General features: G+C 42.7%; 1 protein-coding gene across 4 annotated transcripts in view; it reads right to left on the bottom strand.

The window, feature by feature from the left end:
- The window catches only part of RYK (receptor like tyrosine kinase), a 43,816-nt gene extending 36,030 nt beyond the window's left edge, over positions 1–7,786 (bottom strand). For 2 of the 4 annotated variants that reach the window (XM_060242115.1, XM_060242117.1), the window contains exon 1: positions 7,373–7,786. In XM_060242115.1, the coding sequence (XP_060098098.1) occupies positions 7,373–7,607 (235 nt within the window). In that variant the 5' untranslated portion in view covers positions 7,608–7,786. The remainder of the gene's footprint in view (positions 1–7,372) is intronic. The other 2 variants (XM_060242114.1, XM_060242116.1) reach the window with 1 other exon arrangement.
- Positions 7,787–12,386: the final 4,600 nt, after the last annotated feature.

The raw sequence follows: 12,386 nt of genomic DNA, 5'->3' as shown, positions 1-12,386 counted from the left end.
TACAGGAGCAAGAGAAGACATGGGACAGGTCTCCCACTCTATCACCTATTTCTTCTTCCTCTGTAACAGAAACAGTATAAGCATGCCATGCCAGGACACACACATACATACATGCTACAAATATTCTAAATATCTCAAATCTGTCCTTATTGTTAGGAAGGCACTATCTGAAAAAAAAACCAAACAGTAACTGTACAACAAAAAACATAGTAAAATAAATTGTATGAACACATTTAAGAAGTTAATTTAGAATTATCAAGAATCTATTACAGATGAGGAAGGTGGTATTCATGAAATTGGTTTAAATAACTTGCACTGGAAATCAACTCAACAATCTACGGTATTTAAAATACTTTTGACTTGCAGTCCCCATTAAACAAGCTCATATGCAGAAAACGTAAGGTCAGAGATCTAGCTTTTCCTTACTGAATCTTATTTAACTTACACCAAACCACGTGACAAGGCTTCCTTTTTTTGCTTTATATTTTAAGAGGAAACACACTGTTTTGCTCAAGCAAGCCCTAAATCATATTAACATATATCTTTGTGCTCTGCATCTGGGTATAAACCTGAGAGAATAAATTAAATCAAGTATAGAACAAAAAGGTAGACTTCCACCATACCATAAAAACTAAAAGTCATTCTTTAAAGATAACACATTCTGAAGCACAGACAGGAAGGACAGGCAGGAATTTATTGTTCATCATTAAGGATACTGGGGGACCCTTGTGTCCATTACTAGGGATGGGCACGAACCAGCTCATGAAATAAAGTTTTTCACAGGCTTTGGCTGGTTTATGGTTTCTGAAGCAATTTTCATGGAGGGGAGCTCAGCAGGAATATTTCACAAACCTTGATGCTCTTTGTGGTGGTTTGCGAATGTTTCCAGACAATCTCTGCTCAATTAAACTGTTTACAAAACTCCAAGGCAATGAGGGGATGGAATTCTCCAGCTTTGGAAACGCCAACAGGAGCTCTCCAAAGCTTAAACGTGTACAGAGTTCTCATTTTGCTGTATGGTATCAGAATGCTATATATTGGCTAAGCTCAGCTCCACACCTTTCCTGCTAGCTATTTGCAGTTACACAGAGAGGCAAGTAATTTGTTAAAAGCAGATTAGCAGAGCACATTGTCTCCTAATTTTGAATTCCTCTCCCCTGCTGAGGTTTGGGGGTGTTAGGTGGACTTACGGCTCTGAGCGACCCCATCTATCAGCTCACATCACGCTGAGGGGCTTAGCTAGAGGGTTCCCAGAAATGTAATCTGCCCACAACACAGAGGGGTGGGCAGCAAGGTGAGGGTTTTTGGCCTGGGAGGTGCTTCACAGCCCCTTCCCCGGCCTTAAAATGGTGAAAACAGGGGGAGGAGGCGGCTGCGCGGGGGGTGAGACTGCACGGCGGGGGGGGGGGGAGCAGGACAGTGAGGCTGTGTGGCCTGGTTGGAAACAGGCTGCGGACTGGGGGTTGGGGTACCCTGGTTTAGTGCCAGAAAGTTTGCTATAGCCTGCAGATTGCAATCTGGGCACACCACAAACCAAACCATGTTTTCCCAGGTTGTATCAATCCCTATTCATGACAAAACTTGATCATGACACTTCAGAAGTCCAACAAAATAGGGCTTTTTCACGTGGTCTTTGACTAAAAGTAGCCTAGCTTTAATGCTATTGAGCAGGGGTGTCAAACTCATTTGTTATGAGGGCTGGATATGACATAAATGAGACCTTGTCAGGCCAGGCCACATGTATCATAAAATGTCATGCCAAGTGGTGGAAATACAAACTTTATAAAAGATACAGGCAAACACAATTAAAGATTTTTTTAAAGAAACTTAAAGGATTAGCACTTTTGCAATATTTTGTTTATTTAATAGTTTCTGATAACTAACACCTCTTGCTCTGAATTACTGCATCAAAATCTGGAGACAAAGTCTGTGCTGTAACAGTCTTGAGTATGTTGTTCAGGTGTTCTTCAGGTATGTATCTGTAAGTTGCAAACCTACTTTTGATTTATTGACATTAATTATAGAAGCTTCTTGGTCAATGCTTTGAGCCTAAGACATGAAATGGCCAGGCATTGCGAGCTTTTGAACATAAATTGCTTCACATGCTGGGCTGCCAATGGAGAATATAGAAAATACTTAATAAAAGGCAATTCTTCAACAGTAATATTAGCTCATCAAGGCTTAGCTACAGACCAAAAGGATTTTGTACATGAAGCTAACGGGCAGAACGCATTTTTGATTGATGTGCCTTCTTCAGTGTCCTATATTCATAGTCAAAGACCACACATTTGAAACCCTTTTAAACATATAAACATCTATAAAAGGGGAGGCAGGTTTACAATATTCCAAATTGAGGTTGACTTCTCATTAAAAAACCACTGTATGTTTTTCAGTCAACTCTCAAAAAGTGGAGTTTCTCTCAACAATTGTTTGGGCTTTGCCCCAGTATTTAGCCTCTCTGCATGTACTCCACACGGGGGTAAAGGCTAAACAATTGCTGAGAGAAACTGCATATTTTGAAAGTTGACTTAAAAACATACAATTTTTTTATGAGAAGTCAATCTAAAATTGGAATATTATAAACCTGCCTTCTCTTTTATAGATGTTTATATTTTTATATGTTTAAAAGGGTTTCAAGTGTGTGCTCTATGACTGTAGGCCACCAAAGATGGCACATCAAACTAAAACGCATTTGGCCTGTTGGTTTTATTTACAAACCCTTTTGGTCTATAGCTAAGTATTACTGTAACAATTGCATTTTATTTTTTTATGTATTTTTTATATTTGCAATTGTCGTATAGTGTAACCTCTAATACTTTTTAATTGCTGAACTCAACCTTTAAATACCCACCTGTTTAAGTGGTTGGGTTCTTTCCCCCCTTTGGTTTGTTTGGCTCAGCCAATGGAGAAAACAGAGGCTTTGAGCAAGCCTGGTAAAACAAGCTGTGTTGCAGAAGGAAGCAAGAGAGAGAGAGAAGAAAGCAGATGACACTGAGTTGCTAGTAGGCCCAACTGGAGCCCTGATCCGACCTCAGGCTATATGTTTGACACCCCTACTACAGAGAGTTTCGCAAAACAGAAAAAAGTTCTCAATTAGCATGGGGCAGTGGTTTTTTGTTTATTTAATAGGGCAATCAAAACTTCTCTTTGAGAGGCACACAAAAAATGAAAAGCTGTGTTTTGTTTTCCAAGCATTTAATAGATTTCAAAGAATTCTGGGCAACTCTAGTGTTATTTTCATCTTTATGCCGCCTCGGTGGGGAGGGCGGGATATAAATCGAATAAAATGAAAATGAAATATTTTATGTATATTCTTAAGAACCTCCTATAAATTAAGACCACCTTGTGTATTCATTTGGTTCTCATTGTGTTAGCAACTGGGTTAAATTTTATAAGTTAGGCATATTACTCCAGGAAAATATTGCTTAATATTTCTGAAATGACTTTTGTGAAGCAGCTTCCATTTATGGGTTATAACATGGAAATGGGAAATAAACATTTTCATGTTTAACATTTAACAGGATGCACATCCTTTCAAAACACATATTAAGATCAACAAAGCAGGAGTCAAATTGCACCTTTAAGACCAACCAATTTTTATTTAGAACGTAAGCTTTCGTGTGCTCTTAAGCACACTTCATCAGACGAGGAATTCAGCACAGTGAGCAAAGCAATACAAAGCTGTATGGCTTTGCTCACTGTGGTGGATTCCTTGTTTGATGAAGTGTGCTTAAGAGCACACGAAAGCTTACGTTCTAAATAAAAATTGGTTGGTCTTAAAGGTGATTCTTGACTCCTGCTTTGTTCAACTGCTTCAGACCAACACGGCTGCCTGCTTGGATATATTAAGATCAAGTTTACTATAGAACATTCCTTCCTTTGAAGTGGACCCCAACAGGCATGATACCCAGTGTCTGCAAGCCACTAAACTCTAAATTGTGCTACAGCTCACTTCTTAGTCCTACTATCTCCTAACTTCTACTGATACCCAAGATTCTTGGTTCTGTTTTTCATCCCAATCTCTACAAAGAATGACAAGGCAGGAAGCTACATTAATCCCCTCCTTCCTTCTCCTACATGATGATGTTCTGGCTCAGGACAGTAATTTATGCTTTTTTTAATTTAACACATTCTGTCAATTAATATTACTCCTTTGCTTTTAATTGAGTCCTATTAAGGTCTGGTTTCTCCCCTTCCTTAAAGAATGGTCACTAGATAATAAATATTAATATTCAGGAACAATTCCATCTGCTACAAAGACTAGCTTCTAGCTCAGTTTAGCCAGACCTATCCAGTTCTGGTATTCAGAAATCTAAAAAGTGATGGCGCGTTCAGCAGCTGAACACCACAGTCAGAATTACTGCACCAGGTCTCCACACTTTTCTTCAGTACTGCTTTCTGTGCTTCCTTCAGCATTCAGTCTTTCAAAACTGTACTGCAGAATGCTACTGTCAAGGTGACCTTATGTTATGTGCAAGAAAAGTGGACCAGTATGAATCAATGCCCTGACCTGGATAGCCCAGTGTAGCCCAAGCCCATCAGATCTCAAAAACTAAGCAGGCTATTTTTTGGATGGGAGATCAAGCAATGCCAGGGTTGCTATCCAGAGCCAGGGGATGGCAAACCATTCCCGAATGTCTCTTGCCTTGGAAAACACTACATAGTCACCACAAATTGCCATCATGATGTCCCCCCCCCCAATTGCTGCTTCACAACCAAAAGATTCCAATTTAGATTTTAATATAATAAAATTGTGCTTTATTTGCAAAAGGTACAAGTACAGGGCACAACTCCAAAATATCTATGAACTGGAGTCAAAAGAAAAACAGGCTTTTTAAAACCTAGCAGCTAGTAGCCATTTCAGCAGTTCCATTTTGCTTCCAGGTCGGGCGCGGGGTGGTGGTGATGGTGGTGAAACAAACCAGTGAAATGGCTGATAGCCATTTAAACCTAACAGGTCAGTTTCGGGTTGGTGCCACTCAGCTGTTGGGGTTAATGGCCTTAATAGCCAAACTGGACAAAAATCTGGTAAATATCTGGTACATGTTCAGGGGTTCCAAATTGTGCCACATTTGTGCCGAATTTTGGCTTGTGAACTGGTTCAGGCCCATCCCTAGTATCACATAAACACAAACCCATTAAACAGATTTAACGTTCACATCCTGCAAATGCAAGGACACAATCTGTCTCTCCTACCATCCAGAAAGAAAAAAAAATCACATGGACTCAGCATTCTGTCATTTTCATCTTTTTTACAGAACTGGATCCCAATCTCATATTTCCAAGCTGGCCTTCTTTAGTTGTGTTTCAATGTATCTATCTAGTCAACTATACTGCCTTGAAATTAAAATACACCGTGATCTGACAAACTTACTAAGTTTAAGGTACTTAACTAAATATATTTGAAAGGAGCAATGATTCATTGTAAAATTTTACACTGTGGAAATGGCTTGCACAGAGATATTTACAGCAGTTTAACACACAAGCTCCTGCTAGTAAATTGGCGGAGAGTGCCATCAAATCACAGCTAACTTATGGCACACCTCATAGGGTTTTCAAGGCAAGAGTTCAGAGCTGCTTTGCCATTACTTGTCTCTGTGTCACAGTCCTGGTATTCCTTGGAAGACTCCCATTCAAATACTAACCAGGATCCACCTTGTTTAGCTTCAAAGATCTGGGGAGATCTGGGTAGTCTGGGCTATCCAGATCAGGGCAACAGTAAATTACCACCCTACCCCCCCCCCCCCAAATTATCATTCCTCTTTGCTGTGTCCCAGACATCTTTAGGAAGCAACAATAAATGGCCACTCACCTGCTCACCAGGTTAAAAAAAAACTTTTGTACAGAGAAGGGGTTTTGTTTAAGCAACTGACATACCACAAATTGGTAGACTATATGCACACACAGATGGACTGGTAAACATTTTTGGAAAGCTAGTGATATTTAAAAGTGCTTAATCATAAACAGAACATATTCTGATGATAATATTGGATTCATATTCCGCCCTATACTCTGAATCCCAGAATCTCAGAGCGGTCACAATCTCCTCTACCTTCCCCCAACCCCCACAACAGACACCCTGTGAGGTAGGTGGGGCTGAGAGAGCTTTTACAGCAGCTGCCCTTTCAAGGACAACTCTGGTGAGAGCTATGGCTGACCCAAGGCCATTCCAGCAGGGGCAAGTGGAGGAGAGGGGAGTCAAACCCTGTTCTCCCAGATAAGAGTCCGCACACTTAACCACTACACCAAACTGGCTCTCATTCTGATATCTAAATTCTGATATTTAAATTATCTATGCAAATAAGGTATGTGAAGTAGCAACTGATGCAGTTTCCTAGCACACACTCTTGCAGCAGTTATTGTAATAATGCTTCACAATACTTTACAACCAGCAATTTTAGAAATATGTAAGCAGACATGACACTCATTTTTTCTACTACAATTCTACAAAAAAACAGTAAGAATGTAGTTTTGCAAGATACATTTTATAATCAGACTGCCACATGAGAAGATTTCCAAACGAAAAATTAACGGCATTTTGACACCTCCACTCTAACACAATCCTTTTGATGCTGTTTACATTTAAATACATACGCCAAAGCATCTACAATTTGACACACCTACAGCAACAAGCCAATGGGTTACCTACCTGTAAAAATATCTCCACTGTAAGAATGTACTCCTAAAACTGAATTCTACAAAATATCATTTGCATGTATTATACAAATTGGATTAGTTTTAAAATTAGCTCCGTTTTAGAGGGCAAAACTGTATGACAGCAAAACTGTAACTGTTGCCAAAACAAAATCCCCTAGATAAAAACTAAAGTAGACCAACAGCTTGTCGGACTTTGCTCTGGTATACTTCTGTTCCCACCTTCACCTTGCTGGGTGGGCTTAGGCAAGTGACTCTGCTGGTCTCACTTTTCCATATAGAATAACGTTCACTGGGTTGTTATAAGTGCAAATCTGGAAAGTAGACGGTTAAGTCACTTGCCCATTTAAAGAACCACAAAAAGAAATACCATTGCAAAAGCAAACACAGTCCTCCACACCCCCACCAACAACCTCACAGGTGCTACATGTCTTCCCATCCGCAATCCAATCCGGTGGGCTCCGGGCTGAAAGACTGTGAAGAAGGGCAACCAAACCAGGCCATACAGGGACGGGGACTCGAGGACACCGCGCCCTCTCCCCCCGAACCTACGACCGAGCCCCGGCCTTGCCTGCGATCCTCCAGCTGGCGCCCATTAGCTCCGCACCCTCCCTCTCTGAAAAGCCGCCCCTTACAGACGCCCAGCAACAGCCTGTCTCTGGGCACTGCGAGGGAGTGGCAACTTCGGTCCCCATCTCTCCCCCCTCCTTCCACTCACCGATGAGACGTCGCACCTCCTCCTGGCTCATGTAGACACTCAGGCCGGGCCCGGCGGCGGGAAGGGGCGCCCCAGAGGGACCTAAGCTCGGCCCCCTCAGACTTTCGGAGCCCGCAGGCGGCAGCAACAACAGCGCGGAGAGTAGCGCGAGGACCAGGCTGCAGCGGCGACCGTGCCGGGACTGCCTCCTTTCAGAGGCATCGCAGCTTCCACTCCCCCGGCCGCCCAGCACCATCGCTCGCTCCCGGCTCCCCTACTGGGGAGGGGACGTGGCCCTCCCTCCCGCGCCCTCAGTCTCAGCAGCCGTTCATGCTCCGGCCGCGCGCATTCGCGCCAGTTGGGCCGGGATCACGGAGCGGGCCCCCCCGCCCGCCCCTCCAGTCAAGAAGTGAGCAAGGCCGAATCGCGCCGACTGAAACAATCCCCGCCTCCCCTGAGTCGAATACGCATGCGCATCCGTTCCCCTTATCCTGCGCCTGCGCAAATGAGCCCAACAATAACTCGACTGCTTTGCTAAACCTGAGATTTTCTCAATGCTGTGAAACGTCATGTTGCCCCTCCTGTTTCAAAGCCGGCGGCCCTGCTTGTGGCCCCTCTCTGTCTCTCTCTCTCACCTTCTGTCTTTGTTGGCTGGGAAGAGAGTCTCGCAACCCCATTTTGCAGCGGGATCCGGGCATTCTGAAAATGTTAAGCATTTTTTTTTACACATTGCAGTTGTTAATAGGATGTATTATACTGTTTTTATTTCATTTGCTAATTCTGAGATCTGCTTTACGACTCAAAGAGAAAGTTGGACTATAAATGAAGCAAGCAAAGAAATAAAAAAAGACCCTACAAAATTCCGAAAAGACACTAGAAGATGCTGGGAATAAATTTCAGGGGAACACCAGGAGAGAATTAAATTTTTCATCTGTAGTGAAAATTGCCCAGTGTTTGTCCCATAGGCAGTGCCATCTAAGCAGAGTTACACCTTTCTAAACCCACTGGACGTCAATGGATTTAGAAGGGGTGTATCTCTGTGGTGCTGGAGAAGAATCTTGAGAGTCCCTTGGACTGCAAGAAGATCAAATCAGTCAGTCCCTAGGGAAATCTACTCTGACTGTTCCCTAGAAGGTCAGATGCTGAAGCTCAAATACTTTGGCTACCAAATGAGAAGGGAGCACTCACTGGAGAAGATCTTGATGCTGGGAAAGACAGAAGGCAAAAGAAGAAGGGGACAGCAAAAGATGAGATGGCTGGACAGCGTTACTGATATAACCAACACAAATTTGAGCAGACTTCAGAGGATGGTGGAAGACAGGAGGGCCTGGTGTGACTTGGCCCATGGGGTCACAAGGAGTCGGACTTGATTGTGCGGCTGAACAACAACAATCTCTGCTTAGGATGGTACTGTCTCCATATGGCATTCTTTGCAAAGTTTGCAGTAGCAAGCATCACAGTTTTATCTATTGCATTTTCATTTCCTTTTTCTGTCATAGAACTGGGCACTATACATAGATTCCCAGGAGGTATTCCATCCAAGCATTCACCCAACCACTACTTAGTTTCAGACAAGCAGTCATATCGGACTGCAGTACAAGAGGGAAATTTGAATCCAGAACAGTTTGAAGACCAGCAAAATTTCCAAGAAGCTACAAGCTTCTGCGTGTCAAAGCTACTTTCATCAAATACTCTCAAAAGCTTATATCCTGGAAATTGTTGGTCTTTGAGGTGCTACTGGACTTGAAGCTTGCTCTTCAATCACTACCTACTTATCTTTAGCAAAGATAAGTTCATGACCCATGCAACAACTAAAAGATTCTGAAATGTTCCATGTCTGAGGAGACTGCAGAGAAAAGGAGGCTAACTAATTTCCAAGGATTGGTAGGAATCTAAAATACCTCAGCTATGTCTTATAAAAGTATAAGATGACCCATATTTCCTGATGGATGGGGCTTATTTCAGGTTTAAAGTATTTCTGAATTCTGAAAACTGCTTAAGGGGTCAGAGTCATCAAAGGAGCCAACGTGCAATTTTCCCCATGATTTCTGTCACTGATTCAGACCCCATCTCAATTCCAGTTCCAGACTGGAGCTTTATTATTTTGATTTCAGCTTAGCCTTGAAAGGGGGCAATGAGCAAGGGGTCAGAACAGGGGAGGAAGGGAAGCTTGATGGGGCAGAGGCTTTGTGAGCTTAGGGGGTGGGGCTTTGATAACCCAAATTGTTTACTTCTTATCACAAGCCTTACTTTTATTACTGCTTTCTTTTTAAAATTATGCCTTTCCAGTTTCCATCTCCTCACAGCTACATACTTTATGTGTGAATGGGCATAGGATCTGTATGAAGTTGAAGTTTTTCAAACCGAAGAACTCTACAAGGTATTCAGTTTAATGTTAGACTTAAACGTCCTCACATGTAAAAATTCATTTTATAACTGCAGTTTAATTTTGCTTTGGGGATCTCAATGTATCAAAGTGAGCAACTTAAACTGTCCCCTGAAACTAATAAAGAGCTACAGCAGCTGTTGCAGCCTCAGTTTTTCATTTTCAAGTCTCCCTCCTTTCCAGAACAAGCCAGGCTGTGTGGCATTCTGCATTCAATGGAGCATGTGTGATGATGGTCAGATCTCTGCATTTCAAAAGTGCTGCCAGCATTTCAAAGGTAAAAGGTAAAAGATGTTCTAGTTGCATCTTCATGTTGTAGATCTGATCAGTGTGTAAGAATACTACCTTTCTTGAATCACTATGATCCCCATTCAGCATCATCTTTGTCTTAAGAATATAAGAACATAAGAGAAGCCATGTTGGATCAGGCCAATGGCCCATCCAGTCCAACACTCTGTATCACACAGTAGCCAAAAATATATATACACACTGTGGCTAATAGCCACTGATGGACCTCTGCTCCATATTTTTTATCTAACCCCCTCTTGAAGCTGGCTATGCTTGTAGCCGCTACCACCTCCTGTGGCAGTGAATTCCACATGTTAATCACCCTTTGGGTGAAGAAGTACCTTCTTTTATCCATTCTAACCCGACTGCTCAGCAATTTCATTGAATGCCCACGAGTTCTTGTATTGTGAGAAAGGGAGAAAAGTACTTCTTTCTCTACCTTCTCCATCCCATGCATAATCTTGCAAACCTCTATCATGTCACCTCGCAGTTGACGTTTCTCCAAGCTAAAGAGCCCCAAGCATTTTAACCTTTCTTCATAGGGAAAGTGTTCCAAACCTTTAATCATTCTAGTTGCCCTTTTCTGCACTTTTTCCAATGCTATAATATCCTTTTTGAGGTGCGGTGACCAGAATTGTACACAGTATTCCAAATGAGACCGCACCATCGATTTATACAGGGGCATTATGATACTGGCTGATTTGTTTTCATTTCCCTTCCTAATAATTCCCAGCATAGCGTTGGCCTTTTTTATTGCAATCGCACACTGTCTTGTCATTTTCTGTGAGTTATCTACCACGACCCCAAGATCTCTCTCTTGATCAGTCTCTGTCAGTTCACACCCCATCAACTTGTATTTGTAGCTGGGATTCTTGGCCCCAATATGCATTATTTTGCACTTGGCCACATTGAACCTCATCTGCCACGTTGACGCCCACTCACCCAGCCTCAACAGATCCCTTTGGAGTTCCTCACAATCATCTCTGGTTCTTACCACCATGAACAATTTAGTGTCATCTGCAAACTGGGCCACTTCACTGCCTACTCTCAACTCCAAATCATTTATGAACAAGTTAAAGAGCATGGGACCCAGTACTGAGCCCTGTGGCACTCCACTGCTTACTGTCCTGCACTGCGAAGACTGCCCATTTATACTCACTCTCTGCTTCCTATTAATTAGCCAGTTTTTGATCCATAAGAGGACCTGTTCTTTTACTCCATGACTCTCGAGCTTACTAAGGAGCCTTTGATGAGGAACTTTATCAAAAGCTTTCTGGAAGTCAAGGTAAACAATATCTATTGGGTCTCCTTTGTCCGTATGTTTGTTCACCCCCTCAAAGAAATGTAACAGGTTAGTGAGGCAAGATCTTCCCTTACAGTATTCAGTATTCTTGTCAGTATTCAGAGGTGGGGTGGTAAGGAACACTCTGCTGGAGGGGTCCACAGTCTATTTGCAGATTTAGCTGATTTCAAGTCATGGCAAAATGTGGAGATTATCTCACAAGAGAGCCTATGGGTTTGATCCATACCCAGTTCAGAATCTAGGTAAACCTTGGCATCCTGAGGATATTTGGAAAACTGATCTCCCCCCCCCTCCCCTCTTGTTCTTTACACCAGTACATGGGCTTGGAGCATGGAGTTCCCATTCTCCCCAACAACAACATCTCTTCTTTCTCTTCTCCCTACCTGCTCTACTCATCCTTGCTCCCAGGAATCAGACAAATGCTTATATTAAAACTGCCAAATCTCCTGAAGAAAGCTGGTCTTTTGAAGATCATGAGAACAGGAAGGAAGAGCTGGGGGGATGTCTCTAAACCAGCCTGTCCTTGACTGTTGCTCAGATTTTCTGGCTCTTAGTCCCCTGTTCACTATCCTGGCCTTGCTTATCACTCTAGCTCCTCCTCCTCCTGTCACATGCCTCTAATGTCACATTAGACATTAAATGAATGTCTAATGCTCTGGTAAGATCTCACCTGGACTATTGTGTTCAGTTTTGGGCACCACATTTTAAGGATATAGACAAGCTGGAACCAGTCCAGAGGGCAACGAAAATTGTGAGGGGTCCGGAGAAGAGGTCCTATGAAGAAAGGTTGAAGGAGCTGGGCATGTTTAGCCTGGAGAGGAGGTGGCTGAGAGGTGATATGATCACCATCTTCAAGTACTTGAAGGGCTGTCATATAGAGAATGGTGTTGAATTGTTTACTGTGGCCCCAGAAGGTAGGACCCGAACCAATGGGTTGAAATTAAATCAAAAGAGTTTCCGGCTCAACATTAGGAAGAACTTCCTGACCATTAGAGCAGTTCCTCAGTGGAACAGCCTTCCTCAGGAGGTGGTGGGCTCTTGGAGGTTTTTAAACAGAG

Source organism: Heteronotia binoei, chromosome 6, assembly GCF_032191835.1.
Source record: "Heteronotia binoei isolate CCM8104 ecotype False Entrance Well chromosome 6, APGP_CSIRO_Hbin_v1, whole genome shotgun sequence".
Taxonomy (NCBI): domain Eukaryota; kingdom Metazoa; phylum Chordata; class Lepidosauria; order Squamata; family Gekkonidae; genus Heteronotia; species Heteronotia binoei.
This window is presented reverse-complemented; position numbering and strand designations above follow the sequence as displayed.